Source organism: Macaca mulatta, chromosome 4, assembly GCF_049350105.2.
Source record: "Macaca mulatta isolate MMU2019108-1 chromosome 4, T2T-MMU8v2.0, whole genome shotgun sequence".
In the NCBI taxonomy this organism is placed as follows: domain Eukaryota; kingdom Metazoa; phylum Chordata; class Mammalia; order Primates; family Cercopithecidae; genus Macaca; species Macaca mulatta.
Window position 1 is genome coordinate 158,272,476 of NC_133409.1, and position 22,248 is coordinate 158,294,723.

Here is a 22,248-nt window from a genome sequence, read left to right on the forward strand (position 1 = left end):
TACCACTTAAGGTTTTTCAACAGTGGCGCAAATGTTCTGAAATTCTTTTGTTGCAGGAAGGGTTTCAGCTGTCTTGAACAAAGCATTTTTCCTCAAGCATCTACTTAAGAGCTTTCTCCTTGCCTGGTTGCTTTTCTTCTCCTAATATCATTCTTCTCCCAGCTTGCTTGGATGTATGTGAAACAGGAAGAGAATGCAAAAGCTAATATAATGGTTCCAGACCAGGCACAGTGGCTCACGCCTATAGTCCCAGCACTTTGGGAGGCCAAAGCAGGAAGATTGTATGAGCCCAGGAGTTTGAGACTAGCCTGGTCAACAGAGTGAAACCTCATCTCTACAAAAGATACAAAAATTAGTCAGGCGTGGTGGCACACGCCTGTGGTCCCAGCTACTCAGGAGGCTGAGGAGGGAGGGTTGCTTGAGCCTGGGAGGCAGAGGTTGCAGTGAGCTGTGAAGGCGCCACTGCACTCCAGCCTGGGTAACAATGGTTCTACTCCTTTCTGTGTCTCTCAGAGACCTGTCTCGATCACCTGATAGGCACAGATGCAGAACATGGACCTGTACTACCATGCTGAATTGTCTAAGGTATTTGGACTCTAAAACAAATAGGATTTGCAAACCCAGCACTTTGGGAGGCTGAGGCCTCATTTAAAAAAAAAAAAGAAAAAAGTGTCAAGGGGATCAGCCAAGCAGGAAGGGTGCAGAAAGAGGAGGAATTGTTGTAACCCAAAAGCACAGAGCCTGTTGGAAGACAAGAGTCAGGGTGAGGAGCCAGGGGTCCCTTGGGAGCCCAGCAGAGGGGCAGGGTTGCCTCCTTGGTAACACACATGTAAGGAGAATATGCTTCTCCACCGGAGATGAAGAGCATCAAAGAAGCCTCAGACAACCGTGTGCTGTGGGAGACTGGTCGGCAATTCTAACTCCTGCCACTTGGTTAGCCAACACTTAGTTGAACTCTTCTGTTGAGTTTCAAGGTCAAAAACCACCAAGGTCTCACAAACCATGAGACTGACAACCAATCTGGTAGAATGTGCAATTTTTTTTTCTGATCAAAATAGACAGGGATTTTTATTTATGTATGACTGTTTTCTACTCACCAACCATTTGAACGAGACAGCTCTTTGTCCTTGCTGACCTTGATACTACGCCAAGCAAACTACTTGTTTCTCTTTTAGAGAAAAATAGCTGTTTTGTGAGACATAAAAGAATTCTTGTCTATGAAGGAGTGACTGTTTTCTCGCAAAGACTAATTGGCATGTTTTTAGTGTAAGCAGTCAATGAAGTGTTTCTCTCAGTAATAAGGCCATGATTATAATAATTCAGCCTTTCTGTGGGGATGAGCAATGGTACAAAAACAGAAGAGGTGGATATAAAGATGTAGATTGAAGGAGTGAGGATTAGAAACTTCTCACTTGCATTGATTCATGTGTGAGCTTACTTATTTGTTAGGTATATAATCACAGAGAGATAAAGATGTGCATTTTCTAAGAATCATAATCACTACAATTATTTTCAAAATAAAGCAGTTCATTGCTATTGTATTTACTCACAAGAAAGGTGTTAGTACATAATTGCTGCACTAGACTTTTTTTTTTTTTTTTGACAGAGTCTTACTCTGTCACCCAGGCTGGAGTGCAGTGCCACAATCTTGACTCACTGCAGGTTTCAAGCGACTCTCCTGCCTCAGCCTCCTGAATAGCTTAGACTACAGGCCTGCACCACCACGCCTGGCTAATTTTTGTATATTTAGTAGAGGTAGGGTTTTGCCATGTTGGCCAGGATGGTCTCAATCTCCTGGCCTCATGATCTGCCTGCCTCAGCCTCCCAAAGTGCTGGGTTTGAAAATCTTTTTTGTTTTAGAGTCTCAATACTTTAAACAATGCAACATAGTAGTACAGGTCTGTGTTCTGCATCTATGCCTACCAGGTGATCAAGACAGGTCTCTGAGAGACACAGAAAGGGATAGAACCATTGGGCAGCAAGTGACTTATATTCTTTCCTCTCTTAGGCCTTCTCATTCTTGTGAACTGCACACAAATGAACCCACTTACAACTTATGTGACCTTGGGCAGGTTGCTTAACCTCTCTGTGCCTCAATTTTCTCATCAGTAAAATGGGGATTTCAATAGGACCCACCTCACTGGGTTGTTATGAGAAATAACATAAGCTAACACTTATACAGGACTCAGACCAGTGGCTGGCACATAGTAAGCACTCATTTGTTATCAAGAGACAGCTCTGATTGTAATTATCATTATTATTTAACCTGCCCTTAACTTTCAACTTGAACACACACACACAAAAATAAAACCATGCTGTGAAAAATTACTGCATTTGTAAGACAAATCTATTTCTGCTTACACACCAAGACACAGCCTAAACTGCCACTTACGTTTCAAAGGGGAAGATCAGATTCATAGTACATAAAAGGGAAGGCAGCTTTATAATAACGTTGTAGACCTACTACTGAGAAAGTTCCAGAATTTATGCACACATGAAGAAATGCAAAGCAACAAAAACATGCCTGATTTCATCAGATGTTGTAACTGGCATGGAATGAGGATCATTATCAAGCTGGAAGAAAAACATTGCATGAGTTTATTTAGTATCATCACCACATTCAGGAAGGATGAAGCTGGGTAGAGAAAGCTCTACTGAAAACAACATAATTGAAACAGTGGTTTTGTTTGTTTTACCAGCAAATTGTTTTCTCAAGCAAAATCCCATTTGTGGCAAGAAGTCTCTTAGAGAAGCTTTCTAGGCAGATCCAAGTGATGGAGAAACTCGCCGCTGTCAGTGATGAGAACATAGGAAATATCAGTTCTGTTGTGGAAGGTAAGTATCTGCCAATTACACCGCTATTCATGTAAATAATGACACCACTAGCCCAGTCCACTCCCTATGCATGTTCATTGCTTTGTTGGAAAAACAGAAAAGCATTCTTAGGTCACAGGATTGAGAAAGGTCTCCAAACAAATTGGACTCATTAATGTCACATTTCGGCTTTCTGAGTCAAAGCAGCAGACACACAGTTTTTTTCCAGAGGGCCTCCACCTCCGAAAGTTGACACAGAAACAGAAACAGCACCCACTTCACAGGCAGAGTTTCACACACTTTCTGCTGGTGTGGTTCCCTTTAGGGACAGATGACTATAGGATGTTCTTGCACCCTGGAGGTGGCTAAGACAACTCCTATAGTGACTGTCAAATGGAAGATCCTGCCAGACCCTGCTCGGGAAAGGTACAAATACATGCATGCAAACACCTCCAGGAGAGTTCCTGATTCTAAGAGTTTTAGATGAAGAATTTGACATGGGAAAGATGCCTTTGAATTTGTGTGATCTGGCTATGGGGCACTTTTGTAGAAACCAGAATTTATATCTTTTTTCATATCAGATATTCAGCAGAAATAGGGTCTTCCAGGTAATCTCTGATTAAACCTAAAACTTCCTCTATCTTATTCTCCCTGTACATTTCTGCCTCCCACATCCATTCCCAGTAGAAGTAGGTGACCTTGGCCGGTCTCTGAGGGGCATGAAGAGGGGCAGGACATTCAGGCTGTGAGTGACTGGCGTCCTCTCCTCTCCCAGCCCCCTCCTCATGATCATGACACATACAAGTGAAACATTGTTCCTATGCCACCTGGTACCATGCTGTTCAGTCATTTCAGTCAGGGAACCACCTGGGCAGGGTAAAAGTTTCCTCCAGCCACCTACCGCTACCTCCCATCCCCTTCAGGAAACGCTCCTCAAGTTTGAGTCCTCGATTCTGTATGATTTCTGCTGTGGAGTTACAGGAAAACCCATGATTGGAACGTTTCCCAAGGGTGGAGCTCCTGTGTTTCCTATCACTCACAGCAAGCAGCCTTGTGTTTGCTCTGTTTTCTTTGCTGCCCAGGCAGGATGAGTTCCTGTCATAACTTCTTTACCCTTCGGGCCGTCTGCCAACCACAGAGGAATCTGCTAGTTCCATCTGAAAACTAATCGCGGTCTTATGGGGAGAAAAAAGGTCCCTAAAGACCTCCCCCCACACACACCCCTCCCTCAACACGTCTTCATCTGCTTCATTTAAAATGTGTTATGGCCAGGCGCGGTGGCTCACGCCTATAATCCCAGCACTTTGGGGGGCCGAGGTGGGTGGTTTGCTTGAGGCCAGAAGTTCGAGACCAGCCTGACCAACATGGTAAAACCCCATCTCTAATAAAAATACAAAAATTAGCCAGGTGTGGTGGTGCATGCCTGTAATCCCAGGTACTTGGGAAGCTGAGCAAGAGAATCACTTGAACCCAGGAGGCGGAAGTTGCAGTGAGCCGAAATCATGCCATTGCACTCCAGCCTGGGTAACAGAGCAAGACTCTGTCTCAAAAAGATAAAATAAAATAAAATGTGTTATGAGATGGGGGGTTGCTCTTCTTTTCCAGCCATACCAGAATTTCACAAAAAGCTGTCTTTGCTGTCATTCTGGACCAAGTGCTGCAGCCCTATTGGTGTCTACCACAGCCCAGTGGACAGAGTGATTAAGCAACTGGAGGCCAGCTTTGCCAGAACCGTCAACAAAGAATATCCAGGACTTGCAGACCCAGGTAGAGGCAGCGGTAGAGAGAGAATTTCTGTCCTTCGGTGTGAGAGTGGGCTTTGTGGCGGGATCCGGGGGGAGGGGTTCCTGCTACCACTTGCCTGCGGATGGGAAGCACACAAAAGGCCAGCCCTGAAAAAAGAAGTGTACTGTCCAGGGAAAACATCATCTACTCAGATTTAAGAAAAGAAAGATGTTGAACTGTTTTAATTCAGAATATCAGCAGTGACATTTAAAGCTACTACATTTTATCCAGGCACAGTGGCTCACATCGGTAATCCCAGCACTTTGGGAGACCGAGACGGGTGGATCACGTGAGGTCAGGAGTTCGAGACCAGCCTGGCCAACGTGACGAAACTCCGTCTCTACTAAAAATACAAAACTTAGCCGGGCATAGTGGCCCACGCCTGTAATTCCAGCTACTTGGGAGACTGAGACAGGAGAATCGCTTGAACCTAGGAGGCAGAGGTTGCAGTGAGCTGAAATCACGCCACTGCATTCCAGCCTAGGTGACAGAGTGAGACTCCATCTCAATAATAATAAAGCTACTACGTTCTTAGGTATTGTTATTTCTATATGTGTACTTCTTTCATTACAGTTTCACCAGTTTGAGAGTGTCAAATGGTATGATCACTTTGGAAAAACTCTTTGGCAATTTCTACTAAAGCTCAATAAACCCCCTACCCTTGGATCCAGCACATTCACTCCTAAATATGTAAAGACTAATAAGTGCTATGTTCACAAGAAAGGACATTTAGAAGGTTCCTACCAGCTTTACTCACAAGAGCAAAAAATTGGAAACAACCTAAATGCCCACAAGAGAATGGATAAATTGTAATATACTCATAGCACAGAGTATTACACAGCAATTTTTAAAAACAAAATACAGACAAGGTCTCACCCTGTCACCCAGGGGGAATGCAGTGGTGTGATAACAGCTCACTGCAGCCTCCACCTCCTGGGCTCAGGAGATTCTCCTGCCTCTTCCCCTTTTGTACTGGGACTATAGGTAGATGCCAACACACCTGGCTAATTTTTGTACTTTTAGTAGAGACGGGGTTTCACCCTCTTGCTCAGGCTGGTCTTGAACTCCTGGGCTCAAGCAATCCTCCCTTGGCCTCCCAAAGTGCTGGAATTACAGTTGTGAGCCACTACTCTGGGCCAGCAATATATTTTTTTCTTTTTTCTTTCTTTTTTTTTTTTTTTTTTTTTTGAGATGGAGTCTCGTTCTATTGCCCAGGCTGGAGTGCAATGGTGTGATCTCAGCTAACTGCAACCTTCACCTCCCAGGTTCAAGCGATTCTCCTGCCTCAGCACCCCCAGTAGCTGTGATGGCAGGCACATGCCACCATGACCGGCTAATTTTTATATTTTTAGTAGAAACAGCGTTTCGCCATGTCGGCCAGGCTGGTCTTGAACTCCTGACCTCAGGTGATCCACTTGCCTCAGCCTCCCAAAGTGCTGGGATTACAGGAGTGAGCCACTGTGTCCAGCCCTGGGCTAGCAATTTTCAAAAAGAACACATTGTTGCTATAATCAATAATTTGAATGAATCTCACAGATACTTTGTTGTGTAAAAGGAACAAGACACCAAAAGTACATACCATATAATTACATTTACATGAAGTTCAAGAACAGGTGAAACTAATTTATGTTGATAGATGTCAGATTGTTAGTTGCCGATTTGTGCCCTTCCCTTCCTTTCTCTTCCCTTCATTTTTCCTTCCTTTTTTCCTTCCTTCCTTCTCTTTTCCTCTCTCACTTGTCTCTTCCTTTTCCTTTTTATCTCTCTTCTACACACACATATATAATATTTATTCGTTATGTATGTTATATATAAGGGAAGGGAAGGGTGGTTATGGACTGGGAAGGGGCACAAGGAAACCTTATGGAATGCGGGCCGTCTTCCATATCTTGATCTAAATAGCAGTTACACAGGTGTGCACATGTGCAAAAACCATCCAACTGCTTACTTTACCTACTTCACTGTATCTTCAACCACAATAAAAGATAAACAACTTATTGAGCCAGATGTGATGGCTCATGCCTGCAATTCCATCTACTTGGGAAGCTGAGGCAGGAGGACTGCTTGAGCCCAGGAGTTTGAGACCAACCTGGGCAACAAAGTGAGACCCTGTGTCTCAAATAAAAATAAAAATAAAAGTTATTGAATGAATGAATGGTCATATATCTAAAGCTGCTTTGTGTCTTTCCCTTCCGAATAGTGTTTCGAACCCTGGTGTCCCAAATTCTGGACCAGGCTGAGCCTCTGCTTTCCTCCAGCCTGTCCTCGGAAGTCGTCACTGTTTTCCAGTATTACAGTTACTTCACCAGCCACGGCGTCAGTGACCTGGAGAGTTACCTGAGCCAGCTGGCAAGGCAAGGTGGGACATGTTCTTTTGTCACATTGTAGTGGTGGCTCAATTTGGCAATATCTCTGGTCTTTTAAATCATGGCTTTTGGCAATGATGGCCTTTTATTTTTCAAGTCCACAGTAGAGGTGCAATTTGCCTTTTAAATGACTTTTGGACTTTTAACATTAGTGAGCCCCTTGTTAATGAACCAGGGATTCACTAGAAGCAACTCAATTATCTGGCAGAGAGGTACCATTTACGGGATGTTGGTAAATGATTTAAGCTTTCACTGTAATTTATTTCCTTCAGTAATGTATTTGCCGTTAGTCGGATCAATCCTACAGGCAATACTATTTTATATTGCCCTTTTTGGTGAGACTTTCAGTAATAATAGGAAGAAATGGGGTTTCAAAGAAGGCAGGTAGGTAACATGGTGGGAAGGGAAAGGAGGAAATGGTGGAAAACTAACTCTAGGGCTCCATGTCCAGGGAACAAGGAGAACAGCTGCCAGTGCAGGTGTGCACCAATGAAGCCGGTTCTTGCCATTCCACGTGGCCCTTCAGAGACTGGAAAAAAAATAACAATCTGAATCAAGTGAAAACTCCACTTTGGGAGTGGAGCCAGGTAGTGAGGGGCTGGTTTCTGGTTCCCAGGTTTATGCTCTATAAATCCACGGAGACTTGACAATGCAGGTTAAAAGGGACGGGAGGAATGAGGTGTGTTCTTTGGAGCTAGGTGAGTCTGGCACGGCACCAGGCAGCAGCAACCTGTCTGGCACAAGCCCAGGCTTACCCCTTCTCTCTCCAGAACATCATATCCTGCAACAACACAGTCAGCACATTGGGTGGCATCATAGTGAAGGAAGCAAAATCTTCCTTCACCCAGCACTGTACCAGCACGGAGCATGGGAGAGAGTCTGAGCATAACCCGTTACGAGGCAGACGCCAGCACAGAGGACCAGGAAGACAAAGCATGGGCAGAAAGACCTTGTTTTAGGACCACAAAGTCTTATTTTATAATATTATAATATTTATTTCTTGATACCAAATTTGTCCCAACTAAATCAATATCCTGAGAAAATGTTTCTATTACTCAGATTATATCAGTGGCAGTTTACATCTCCAGCCTCTTATTACATGGTCCCCAAGAAAGCCTATTCATTTACTAACAGAAATGGGAAATGACAATGAAAAAAAAAAACCCTTAACCTTTTAAGTGTCTCTTTTCTTTCACTATAAAAGGGAAAGTCTTCATTATTTAAAATATATATATAAAAAACAGAGAAGTATAAAGAAAGAAATTCCAATCTCTCCTTCCCCTACTTTTTAAATTGAATGTATTTTTCAGTTGAATGTATGTGGGTTTTAGATTCAAAATTGTAATTATGCCTTACAGAGTATTGCTCCTGTTTTTTATTTGATATTATGTTCTGTGTTATTAAGTATTCTTTGAAAGCATTTGTATTAGATTATGTTAGTTATTAGATTAATAGTTCTGCATTTGAATGTATACTAATGTATTTGATTATATTGTTGAACATTTAGGCTATTTTCTATTTGTTAATTTAGATGTTATAATCCACAATGCTGCCTTGAGGCTTTTTACTAGGGTGTTTATTTACAAAGCAGTGAAATTGATAGAGCATCCACAGCAAGGAAAATAGGAAATTAAAGCAAAAAAAAAAAAATCTAAATAAGTCACACATTTGTCTACTGTGTAGAGAATATTGCTTTATTCATGGAGCATGAATTTTGGCTTTTATGTTTCCATCTGTACTGACCAGACACATCCTCATCCCAGGGTTTTTGTGACTAACGGTCGGTCATGCTGGATTTCTGGTTAGGGAGTATAGTATACTCTTTATTCAAGGAACATGGTTAATTTGTCCAAATGGGACTCAAAACCTTATTTTTTACTGTATTGTCTTCATATTCCAACCAACAAAACAGGTTGCTCTGGCCAGGCACGGTGGTTCACACCTGTAATCCCAGCACTTTGGGAGACCAAGGCGGGTGGATCATTTGAGGTCAGGAGTTCGAGACCAGCCTGGCCAACGTGGTGAAACCCGTCTCTACGAAAAATACAACAATTAGCTGGGCATGGTGGCATGCACCTGTAATCCCAGCTACTTGGGAGGCTGAGGCAAGAGAATCACTTGAACCCAGGAAGCGGAGGTTGCAGTGAACTGAGATCACACTATTTGCACTCCAGCCTGGGCAACAAGAGCAAGACTCTGTCTCAAAAATAAAAGAAAGAAAGAAAAGAAAAGAAAAAAATTAAATAAATAAATAAATAAACGGGTTGCTCCATCAGGGCCCAGTTGCCTCAGTGAAGACTTGGTTTCTGTACTGGGTTCACCCAGGATTGGGGTTTTGCCAAACAGGTTTGACTAAAAGAGGAGCAATTGAGTCTGCCATACATATATTAGGAAGATAGTAAAAACCGTCTACCTGTATTTTCTTCTGTATATTTTTACATTGGGCTAATTCATCTATAAGTTATTTTTGTAGCCATTATGAGATAGAAACCCACCTTCACTTTTTCCCATGTGCTTTGCCCATCACTGTAATGTAGTTATTTGAATAGTCTGTCCTTTTCTCACCAATCTGAAATACCACCTTTATCTGACGCTAATTTTTCATATGTATTTGAGTTACTATACTATACTTTCTCATGTACTTGAGTTCTATTTATATTTGTAATGAGCTCGTTACTTTAGCATGTCAGAACATGAAATCTCCTTCCTTCTTACCCTCTAGTTTCCATGGTTCAGACTCTGCAATCACTGAGAGATGAAAAACTGCTACAGACCATGAGTGACCTTGCTCCCAGCAACCTCCCGGCCCAGCAGGAAGTCCTCAGGACTCTGGCTCTCCTATTAACCAGAGAGGACAATGAAGTTAGCGAGGCTGTGACGCTTTACTTGGCAGCAGCCTCCAAAAATCAGCATTTCAGGGAAAAGGTAAGACACTAAACCATGGCCATTGAGCCAGAAGCTGGTTTAATTTTCTATCATTTACTACTAATATTTTAGCATTTATTCTTTTACAAAAATAATTTTTTCTGCTTATTGATAATATGTGCTCCATAAACCAATCAAAACTAAAGAAATGATGGGGTCCTACTTTGCTACCCAGGCTGGACATGCACCACCCAGGTAATGCAATCATAGCTCGATACAGCCTTGAACTCCTGCCATTTCCCTCTTTTACTCATTTCAAGGGCCTTCAAGGTTCACTATCAAACCCAGGTTTACCCCTTACCAAAACCATATATTCCAAGACTTAAATGGGTGATGATAACTTCAATTGTCCTTCCTCTCGGGCATGTTTGCCTTATAACAATGCTTCAATAGGGATGAAATGCTAAAGATGACCTTGGTGTATATCCACCTCTGGAAATGGGAGCTTTGGAGGGGGTTGATGGCAAGTGGCACTTCAGGGACCTTGTTCCTTTTGTATGGGAGGCTAGTCCCTGTGTAGCTGCCCAGCTGTGGATTGAGGGTTATTTCCTCCCTTTTGGATGCTAGGCAAAGAAAAGGGAGGGGAGGGAGGCTGCCTATGCTGATGTAATGCATGCTGGAGGAAGGGGGTCCCTCATTGTTAGGCACGGGGAGCAGAATGCTGTGGTGATGGCCCAGTAGGAAACTGAGACCTCCAACAAGACCTGAGACCATGGAAAAGGGATAAATCTAAGAAATATCATCATATAGCCCAGGCACGGTGGCTCATGCCTGTAATCCCAGCACTTTGGGAGGCTGAGGCAGGAGGATGGATTGGTCCCAGGAGTTCGAGACCAGTCTAGGCAACATGGCGAAACCCCGTTTCTACAAAAAAAAAAAACATTAAAAAACAATTAAGCCGGGCATGGTGGCACATATCTGTAGTACCAGCTACTTGGGAGGCTGAGGTGGGAGGATCACCTGAGCCCAGGAGGTTGAGGCTATAGTGAGCTGTGATCACACCACTGTACTCCAGCCTGGGTGACAGAGCAAGAACCCTGTCTCAAAAAAATAAAACAAATGGCAGAGCAATACCACTTGTTGATTCAACAGATACCCTTTAGTATGGTGATCTGACTTGAGTTACGCTTTTAAAAATAAAAGTAAACCGGGCGCGGTGGCTCACGTCTGTAATCCCAGCACTTTGGGAGGCCCAGGTGGGTGGATCACCTGAGGTCAGGAGTTTACAACCAACTTGACCAACATGGTGAAACCCTGTCTTTACTAAAAATACAAAAATTAGCTGGGCATCGTGGCATCCGCCTGTAATCCCAGCTACTAGGGAGGCTGAGGCAGGAGAATCGCTTGAACCCAGGAGGCGGAGGTTGCAGTGAGCCAAGATTGCGCCATTGCACTCCAGCCTGGGCAACAAGAGTAAAACTCCATCTCAAAACATAAATAAATAAATAAAAATAAAAAATAAAAGTAATTCAGACAAATAGCAAGAAATGCACAATATAGCCCAACAAAATCAAAAGTTAGTCCTCTCTTTCCACCCTCAATTCTCTTCAAGAGTAATTAAGTTTCCTGTGAACCAATATGACATATAGTGATTCTTATTCATTTGAATTAATGTTAAGTACTACACATTTTATCAACCATTTAGGAAAAAATTAGCTTGGTAAAAATAAGACAATTGGCTGGGTGCAGTGGCTTACGCCTGTAATCCCAACACTTTGGGAGGGCAAGGCGGGCGGATCACAAGGTCAGGAATTCAAGACCAGCCTGGCCAATATGGCAAAATCCTATCTCTACTAAAAAAAAAAAAAAAAAAAAAATAGCTGGGTGTGGGGGTGGGCACCTGTAATCCCAGCTACTTAGGAGGCTGAGGTAGGCGAATCACTTGAACCCGGGAGACGGAGGTTGCAGTGAGCCAAGATCATGCCACTGCACTCCAACGTGGGCCACAGAGCGAGACTGTCTCAAAAAAAAAAAAAAAAGACAATGTACTTTTATGCAGAGTTTTTTTATACAGAGCATTAATTTGCCATGTATCAAACTCAGCAAATCTCAAACTGACATTACCACCCTCCTCACTGGAACGTACTGCCTCCTCCTGTCTTCCTTATTTCTGCCTGAATACCTTTTTTTCAATCAACTTCCCCGCTGGAATCTAACCCATCATTTCCATTCCAGTTCAAACATTTTTGTGAAACTTACCCTGGCCCTCCATAAAATGTCTCTTCTTCAAGTGACTGACTTACCTTGTGGATTTCTTATGGCACCTAATACATTTCTTCTCTTCAGTTCCTTCTAACAGTCTTAGCATTTCTACTACATCTACAGGCTCCTTAAAAGCCAGAACCATAACTCTCTATCTCCCAATTTTATTTAATAAATTGATCCCGTATATTCTCCTAGAGTCATGGACTCTAGGAGAATGTTTCAAATCTTGGAATGACACATGGGACAAGGGGCAGGAGCTTGCAGGCCTTTATGATGGGACATATACAAAGGGATTAACACCTTAAAAGAAAAAGTTAATGATCTGGGATCAAAAACAGCTCTGAGAAATTTTGCCTTCTTCATTACTTGGTTAAAAAAATTACCTTTAGGTGGCCAATAAAAGCCCACCATGATTATGTTACTCAATAAATTGATCCCTTATGTTCTCCTAGAGTCATAGGAGATCTAGGAGAACATAAAGGATCAATTTATTGAATAAATGACTCTTTTAATTAACATGAATCTCAATGACTTTTTTTTTTCTTGCTCTGAAGGTAGTGCAAATTGTGTAGGTTATATGCTGTAGTTTATCTCAGAGAGTGAGAACGAGGTATACCTCTTAAACTACAAACAAACCAAAATGCCTTCACAAGCTCCCCTCCTTCTCTTTCAGGCCTTGCTCTATTACTGTGAAGCACTAACAAAGACAAACCTCCAGCTCCAGAAAGCAGCTTGCCTGGCCCTGAAAATCCTTGAGGTAAAGCCCAGCCTTGGAACTCCCCTGGCAGCTCAGCTTGGAGCCAGGCTAAGCCGAGTATATATAACAGCTTTTCTTTCATGTTTGAAAGTACTTTTTTAGCAGTGTTTCTTGTCTCCTTTGCACTGTGTGTTAGTTTTAGTATTTTTCTCCCTTAAACAGTAATTACATGTGACTTTGTTTTGTTAGTCAATAAGTGGCAGAAAGCAATCATGTTTTGCACTAGCCCAAGGGAACCGGTTTGCCTTTAGGTCAGTATTAGAAAAGTATGTCATATTGGCTGGCACGGTGACTCACGCCTGTAATCCCAGCATTTTGGGAGGCCAAGGCCAGTGGATCACCTGAGGTCAGGAGTTTGAGACCAACCTGGCCAACATGGTGAAATCCCGTCTCTACAAAAATTAGCCAGGCATGGTGGCAGGTGCCTGTAATCCCAGCTACTCAGGAGGCTGAGGTGGGAGAATTGCTTGAACCCAGGAGGCAGAGGTTGCAGTGAGCCAAGATTGTGCCATTGCACTCCAGCCTGGGTGGCAGAGCCAGACTCTGTCTCAAAAAAAAAAAAGAGAAAAAAGGAAAGTATATCTTAAAAGGGAGATGAGATGTATGGTGATTTCACTCACTTTTATTGTGAACAACAAAAAGCAGGGACAAATAAGATTTGAAAAGAAGTACTAAAATTCAGTATGCCACTGAATTCCCAGATCCTTCCCCACAAGCTCTCTTTATTAAGCAGAGAACCAGTTTTGATTGTCATAAGGTGTTGTGAGCAGGGAGAGAGCTAGAATGTAAACAAGTACGAAAAGACTGAGAACTCCTGACATGGAAGTTTCCCTTTCAATAGGCAAGATGTAATGTTTGACCTACCTTCATCACAAAAAAATAAGACAAACCAGTCTTGAGAAAAGAATGAGAGAAAGCCACACCTTAGAACTTGCCAAAATCTTGGAAAAGAGGCAGGGACCTGCAGGCCTGATAAAGAAAGGGATTAATACCTCAAAAGAAAAAGTTAACGGCCTGTGATTAAAACCAGCTCTAGGGCCAGGCATGGTGGCTCACATCTGTAATCCCAGCACTTTGGGAGGCTGAGGCCGGTAGATCACCTGAGGTCAGGAGTTTGAGACCAGCCTGGACAACATGGTGAAACCTCATCCTTACTAAAAATACAAAAATCAGCCAGGCATGGTGGCACACACCTGTAATTCCACCACTTTAGGAGGCCAAGGCAGAAGAATTGCTTGAGCCCAGGAGTTTGAGACTAGCCTGGGCAACATAGTGAGATCTCATCTCTACCAAAGATTAAAAATTAAAAATCAGTCTTGGCTACTCAGGAGGCTGAGGCAGGAGAATTGCTTGAGCCCAGGAGGTCAAGGCTGCGGTGAGCTATGATCGCTCCATTGCACTCCAGCCTGGGCAACAAAGTGAGGCTAAAGTTCCCACCAGTTGTTAAATGCCAATTCTCATGGAACTCTAGACCTAAATATCAAAACACGATGTAACCTATTTTTCCCCCATAGGCTACTGAAAGCATTAAAATGCTGGTGACATTGTGTCAGTCTGATACTGAAGAAATCAGAAATGTAGCCTCCGAAACCCTCTTGTCTCTGGGTGAGTTTTATTGTTGTTGTCGTTGTTGTTTACATGATTGTGTGCTTCTGGCACTCTCAGAGGGATGTTCCCTTTGAGATGTTCCCTTCTCCAGTAAGGAGAAGTTTCGTGTACCCTGTCTTATTAGCAGTTTCCCCACTGTAGGCTGTCTTCTCACACAGAGTACGAAGAACTGATCAGTGTCCATCTCACCCCAGCTCCTCGTTCTGTCTGGATGCTGAGAGTGAAGTATATTCTCTGGAGCCTTTCTATATGGACTGATCAGTCTGTATACTATTTGGAATCAAGAACACAGAAGTCAAACCATAAAGCAGAGGCAATAGGAATCCAGGCTGGGTTGCCAGGGTGGGGTTGACACTCCCTGGAGGACAGAAATTGGGTGAGGTACCAGAGATGCATCCCAGGGAATGCTGTAAAGCCCCAGGTATCTCAGCCTCACCCTGACTCCCAGGTTAACCTCTGACTGCCCTGTAGCCTCTGCCCATCTGAGCCCTGATACCTAAGAAAATAATTGGAGTACTTATTTTATTCTGAAATATCCAGAGAACCCTTCCTCTTCACTTTATTTTATGAAGGTTCATGCCTAGCAGGCATTATACATTTATTCTTTTTTGGGGACTTGGGAGGATAGGGAAAGCCTTTCTTAATTCTGAATTTAAAAGTATAAATAGCTGGGCTTGGTAGCTCACCCCGGTAATCCCAGCACTTTGAGAGGCCAAGGTGAGTGGATCACTTGAGGTCAAGAGTTCGAGACCAGCCTGGCCAACATGGTGAAACCGTGTCTCTACTAAAAATGCAAAAATTAGCCAGGCATGGTGGGGTGCACCTGTAGTCTCAGCTACTTGGGAGGCTGAGGTAGGAGAATCACTTGAACCCAGGAGACAGAGGTTGCAATGAGCTGAGATCATGCCACTGTACTCCAGCCTGGGTGACACAGCAAGACTCCCTCTCAAAAAAAAAAAGTATAAATAATCATTATAAATAATTTTACTTCAACAATACACTCTTAAAAGTGTAAAAACTATGCTCCTAGAGCTGGCTGCGGTGGCTCATGCCTGTAATCCCAGCACTTTGGGAGGCCGAGGTGGGCAGATCACCTGAGGTTGGGAGTTCGAGACCAGCCTGACCAACATGGAGAAACCCCGTCCTACTAAAAACACAAAATTAGCCGAGTGTGGTGGCACATGCCTGTAATCCCAGCTACTAGGGAAGCTGAGGCAGGAGAATCGCTTGAATCTGGGAGGCGGAGGTTGCGGTGAACCGAGATCACGCCATTGCACTCCAGCCTGGGCAACAAGAGCAAAACTCTGTCTCAAAAAAAAAACAAAGAACTATGCTCCTAGAAATCCTCAGACATAATCCAATCAATAATGCAGCTTAGAAAAAAGCCACCCTTGTTTAGTGATAGTAACTAAACAACATGAAGAAGAATCTCATGGCATTTATAATCACTGTGAAAATCCCATTCATTGTTAGGCCCTCTTTCTTACAATTATGGGTTTAACAAGGCATCATTCTGCTATTGAATATATTATTTCTTCCACAGAAATCTTAGCCAGTATATATTTGTTTAAAGGATAAAAGTTATTCCTTATGGCTGTATTAGGCATAGAAATTGTTTAATTCTCTAAAAATGTACCCAGGTATTATTAGTTTAAACTCCTTTATCCCTTCGTATTCTAAAATAACCATGAAGTTAAGCCAGGCGCTTATAAAGCATAGCCAACGAAGCTTCTATTTCCAGTGTAATCTAAGGAAGTTGATCCCAAAAGAATGTGCCCTGGGACCCACTGGAGCTGTGCGAACAGCAGTATCTCCAGAAGCCATCACCATACCTGCTTCACCTTAGCTCTTCATGCACACTGCTCGCATCTGGGCCCTCTCACACCACCAGTGTGCAGTGCTCAACACTGGCTGCTCATTCACGAGGGAAGCTTAAACAATCTACTCCCAAAGATTCTGCTTTCATTGGTCTAAGTGTTCCTTGGCATCAGGAGTTTTTAAAGCCTCCCGGGTGATTCTAATACAAAGTTTGAGAACCCCCTGAACTCAATATTATGAATCTTCTTTGACCCTAATGTACAAATACTGGCACATTTTTCTCTCACACAAATGACTGAATTAGTATAGTGAAAATAGTATTTTCAATAGGAATTCATAAAATGCCCTATGACAAAGGGCAGAAGGTCATTGCGGGCACTTAAAGGACTCAGGGCTGCAACTATTTACCAACCAGTATGGAATGATTTCGATATTTTAACCTAGAGCTGTCCGGTAGATCCCTCCATGGTGATGGGATTGTTCGACATGCGCACTGTCTGGTATGACAGGAGTCATCCTAAATGGCTGTTGAGCTGTTCACCTTCACTACCATGATTGAGGAACTGAAGTTTTAAGTTTACCCCATTTTAAACCCATTGTAAGTTGAAAATACTGTTAAGTCAAAAATGCACTTAATACATCTTACCTACAGAACATCATAGCCTAGCCTAGCCTACCTTAAACATGCTCAGAACACTTACATTAGCCTACAGTTGGGCAAAATCATCTAACACAAAGCATATTTTATAATACAGTGTTGAATATCTCATAGATTGTATTGAATACCATGCTAAAAAAGTATGGTTTCTACTGAATGCATGCGGCTTTTGCACCATTGTAGTCGAAGAATCATAAGTCTAAGCCATTGTCAGTCAGGGACCATCTGTAATTACCATTTAGATTTAAATGTGGTTGGTGGCCATATGTGGTTGGTGGCCACAATGTTGGAGAGAACAGTTTTCACCATGACTATGGCCATTTCATTGTGTCCCAGCTGGACCTCAGAGCTGCTTGGAACCATACTCCCTACTCCCCAAAGCTGGAGCTCTCTCCCCTCCAACACTCTGCCTACTTCACAAGGCAGTTAAAGGATTGGCAGAAGGCCGGCTGCAGTGGCTGATACCTGTAATCCCAGCACTTTGGAAGGCCAACACAGGAGGATTGCTTGAGTGTGAGAGTACAGGAGTTCAAGACCAGCCTGATCAACATAACAAAACCCCATCTCTACAAAATAAAAAGAAATACAATTAGCCAGAGCTGGGCGTGGTAGCTCAACCCTGTAATCCCAGCAATTTGGGAGGCCAAAGTAGAAGGATTTCTTGAGGCCATGAGTTATTGTTTTCTGGGTTGTTTTGTTTTGTTTTTAAACAATTTTACTCTTTTTAAAAAATATATATTTTTAAATTTGATAGAGATGGGGTTTTGCCATGTTGCCCAGGCTGGTCTCAAACTTCTGGCCTCAAGAGATACTCCCACCTCCGCCTTCCAAAGTGCTAGGATTAAAGACATGAGCCACTGCACTGGCTAGGCCAGGAGTTTGAGACCAGCCTGGGCAACGTAGCAAGACTAGGTCTACAAAAAAAAAAAAAAAACTCAATTTTTTCAAGTAGCCAGGCATGGTGGCATGAGCCTGTAGTCCCAGCTACTCAGGAAGTTAGGTGGGGGGAGGATCACTTGAGCCTAGGAGGTCGAAGCTACAGTGAGCTGTGATTGTGTCACCACACTCTACCTCTAGCTCTAGCTAAAAAAAAAAAAAAAAAAAATGACTAGCAGCAGAGCAGATCAAGACACTGAAAACTGAATAAGAGTCAGATACCCAACCTACTCATGTCACTGTAGTAATACTGGGTAACACCCGTAGAGGACTTGCTCCAGGCCAGGCACTGTTTTGAGGGACTTGCATGGGTTAACTCATTTAGTACTCAAAACTAGTCCATAAAGGCAGAAGTGCAATTAGTTCCATTTTACAGAAAGCAGGCTGAGGTTGTGTAACTTGCCTATCGGCACCCAGACCTACTCAGGCACCAAGATGGAATCTTGCCACTCTAGGCCACTGTACCCTGTGGGACTCTGGGAGTAGAACATAACACCTCTAAACTAAAATCTCTTCATGAGCAAATTAGAAACTAGCCTAGTAGATGTGGTTCTTAAAGTCGCATTTGTTAGCTTGAGGCATCCATAGTGGGGTGTGCGTGAGTGGGCAAGGAGGGAGCACGTGAACGACCCTAACTCAGGCCCTCTGTTGCTCTATCTTATTCTGCCATCAACTGGAAAGGTCCTGTGTTTAATCTATTTAATATATCAGGGTTTTGCATATCAACATTTTGTTTCGAGTAAAGGGTTCTACTCCAAAGTAATAAAAATTTGAAAACTACCAAACTAGAAAAAATGGAGCATTGCCTCTGAAAAGTCAAGGCATGCAAAGACTGTTAAAAAAAACTCTTAAAGTTAATAAGAGATGGCCAGGTACAGTAGCTCACGCCTGTAATCCCACCACTCTGGGAGGCCAAGGAGGGCAGATCATCTGAGGTCAGGAGTTTGAGACCAGCCTGGCCAACATGGTGAAACCCCGTCTCTACTAAAAATACAAAAATTAGCCAGGTGGTGGGCGCCTGTAATCCCAGTTATTCGGGAAGCTGAGGCAGGAGAATCGCTTGAACCTGAAGGTGGAGGTTGCAGTGAACCAAGATAGCGCCATTGCACTCCAGCCTGGGCAACAAAGTGAGACTCCATCTCAAAAAAAAAAAAAAGGCAGGCTTTTGCCTATAGAAAAGCTCACTCTGCAAGGTTCTTTTAAATATAGGCAGGTATCTGTTTTTGTATTTAAGGTGTTCCTGAAAAAGTTAAATGTATGGGGGGAAAAAACCCTAACCAAACTTTCGCTTTACTGAAACGTTTCTGTTTCGAGAGACTCTAATGTATTATAAAATTCATAATTATAATAATTACACTCCTTTTCTAAAATCCCCTCATGTCAATATAATTCCAACATTTTCTGAATCTTTTTTTACTTTTGTTTTCCTTCACAGTGAACTTCTTTTTTTCTTTTTTTGAGATGGAGTCTCGCTCTATCACCCAGGCTGGAGTACAATGATGCAATCTCGTCTCATTGCAACTTCTGCCCCCGAGTTCAAGCGATTCTCCTGCCTCAGCCTCCCAAGTAGCTGGGACTACAGGCGGACTCCACCACATCCAGCTAACTTTTTTTTTTTTTGCATTTTTTGGTAGAGATGGGGTTTCACTGTGTTGATCAGGCTGGTCTCAAACTCGTGACCTCAAGTGATCCACTCACCTTGGCTTCCCAAAGTTCTGGGATTACAGGTGTGAGCCACCACGCCCAGATGAACTTCTGATTAAGCACAACTATTTTCATCTTTGTCTCACTTGTGTTACATTTATGAAAGCCTGTTTCTTATCACTTGTCTTTGTATTTTATTTTCTCATTTTCTAATCATTTTTTAAAGTAGAAAAATAAAACAAAACATTAAAATTATTTACAAATGCATCTTAGCTGTACAAGGTGGTGCTACAGGCAAAATGAACTAGCTGGTAGCTGGTAGACGGCATCTCTGTATGTTTACATAGTAAAGAGTAATTTTTAGCTGAAGTTTGAAAGCCTAAGATTGATTTTACCAATGATCATTTAGATGTATCAATATATAATGTATACAAGTAAAAGTTATGTAAAAGTTCAATGCATTAAAGGATCAGCCATATTGAAATCCCTAATGTACTTAAAATATAATCCATACAATTGCTCTGAAATAAATCTATTATGTGAAATCATCAATATGAAATGGCCATGAGACTTCTACTCTGTTTCATACCCTGGCATTCTTTTGGTCTCTGGCATTAATTAGCTCAAAAGTTCTTGGTTGTTCTAAGCGTTACCTGGAAAACAATGACATAATTAGGAATAACAAAAGATAACTTTTCCTTACCAAAAGTTAACATAGCATATTATAGCAGTCCATACCTAAACAATTGGCACTATGTTACTTTGAGTAATGAATAAAAACGTTAAGTTTGAATTGGTATTCATGTTTAATGTTCTATATTTAGGAGAAGATGGGCGGCTGGCATATGAACAATTGGATAAATTTCCTCGAGACTGTGTCAAAGTCGGAGGTCGTCATGGAACTGAAGTTGCCACAGCCTTTTAATTACAGGTTAACTGCCTAACAGCTGTCTTAATATCTGACCCTTTTCATCAAGATGGTGCTGTGGTTTTGGCTGGAAATTGTTTAGAGCCTGAGAGACATGAAAACTAAAATAAAAATGTAGGCTGGGTGCAATGGCTCATGCCTGTAATCCCAGCACTTTGGGAGCTCAAGGCAGGAGAATTGCTTAAGCCCAGTACGTTCAAGACCAACCTGGGCAACATAGCAAGGCCCTGTCTCTACAAAAAAAAAATTGATTAGTTGGGCGTGGTGGTGTGCACCTGTAGTCCTAGCTACTTGGGAGGCTAAGGTGGGAGGATTGCTTGAGCCCAGAAGATTGAGGCTGCAGTGAGCCATAATTGTACCACTGTACTCCAGACTGGGTGACAGAGCAAAACCCTGTCTCAAAAAACAAAACAACAACAAAAACATGTTTTAGAAAGAATTCAGAGTCTTATTTCACAGTACCTATCTACTTTTCCTTTGGCCAACATAGGATAGGGCTATGGTATAATTCAATAGATTACATCGTCGATTGTGTCTGATAATACTCAGTGAAAGAGTCCATCTTATCTTAATATGTATGAAATTTAAAAATAGCCATCTTTGTACTTTTTTGCAAGTTTCTCTATAAGCTTGAAATAGTCCTGTGATACTTCGATAAACATCATATGCCTTGCAGTTTTTCTCTGTCGTGTTCTCAGGGTTGAGTGGTCCCCTTAGCTACCTAACTTTACTTTCAATACAAAGCACAAAAAAGAATCTCTTCAAATAGAAGTCTGCCTGCAGAACCTGGCAAAATGACCCATTGTGAGAGTTTAGATGTTTTAATTTTATGTGCTCCCAGCTATTCTGGAGTCTGAGGTGGGAGGATCGCTTGAGGCAGAGGTTGCAGTAAGCTGAGATTGCACCATTGCACTCCAGCCCATGTGACAGAGGAATGAGAGCCAGTCTCAAAAAGAAAAAAGAAAGAAAGAAAAAACTCCCACAATTTATTTTGCTTCTTTTCCCCATCCTGAAAATTCTAAAATCATGTTTCCATTATGGAAAAAAGATAAGTACATGACTAAGAACTACCTTAAGTTTATACCTATACACTTAAAAACAAACAAAAAACTCAAAACTTAACGCTTTTTTTTAAATTAATGAGAGCCATTTTTTATGATATTCTTACCGTAGGGGTATTTTGCTGCTAAGACAAATCAAAACCAAAAGCTGTAGATTCACAAACCTGTGATGCTCTTTGAGGTGGAGGAACCTAGAAATCGGAGAAATCCTAATGGAGTAGGAGTGGAGGGACATTTAAAGTGGTCCCTCCTTCTGTAAAAATGACCATGGGATTAGAAAGAAGAAGGACATCCTGAGGGGTGGTTACAGCCCCCTGGGAAATCACTCACTGGTAGGATTCCCTGGCCAAATAGTTCAAACATCAGGTCCCATTATTGCTTCAGTATCAGAGATGCAAGTTAATTAAGCAAAGTACAAGACCATTCAGTAGCTCTTATTAAAATATCTTTTCTTCCTCTAAAGAGTATACAAGGTGGGGTATGCCAAGGTATCAAAACATTATATGTGAGTGTAATTTAAACTGTGGGATATCAACTATACTATGGATGTGTTTGTATCATTTAGATGTCATTTTAAATATTTACATTTTAGCAAGACTTTTAAAAAGGACTCATTTCATTTCAAAGTGCAAATTGTTTGCCAGGCTTCTGGCAAATAGTTCTTTCAACTGTGAAGTTATAATGTATATATCTGTATATTTATAAATATTATATATAGTCATATATCCTTCACTTTAAAGGTA

The 22,248-nt window shown here is 42.1% G+C and overlaps 1 protein-coding gene across 1 annotated transcript in view; it reads left to right on the forward strand.

Moving 5' to 3' along the window:
- The window catches only part of RIPOR2 (RHO family interacting cell polarization regulator 2), a 238,468-nt gene extending 217,911 nt beyond the window's left edge, over window positions 1-20,557 (forward strand). The window contains 8 exon segments of the mRNA XM_078000913.1: window positions 2,700-2,835; window positions 4,420-4,581; window positions 6,800-6,958; window positions 9,688-9,890; window positions 12,769-12,852; window positions 14,367-14,457; window positions 20,341-20,390; window positions 20,392-20,557. Coding sequence (XP_077857039.1) covers window positions 2,700-2,835; window positions 4,420-4,581; window positions 6,800-6,958; window positions 9,688-9,890; window positions 12,769-12,852; window positions 14,367-14,457; window positions 20,341-20,390; window positions 20,392-20,460 — 954 coding nt within the window. The 3' untranslated portion in view covers window positions 20,461-20,557.
- Window positions 20,558-22,248: the final 1,691 nt, after the last annotated feature.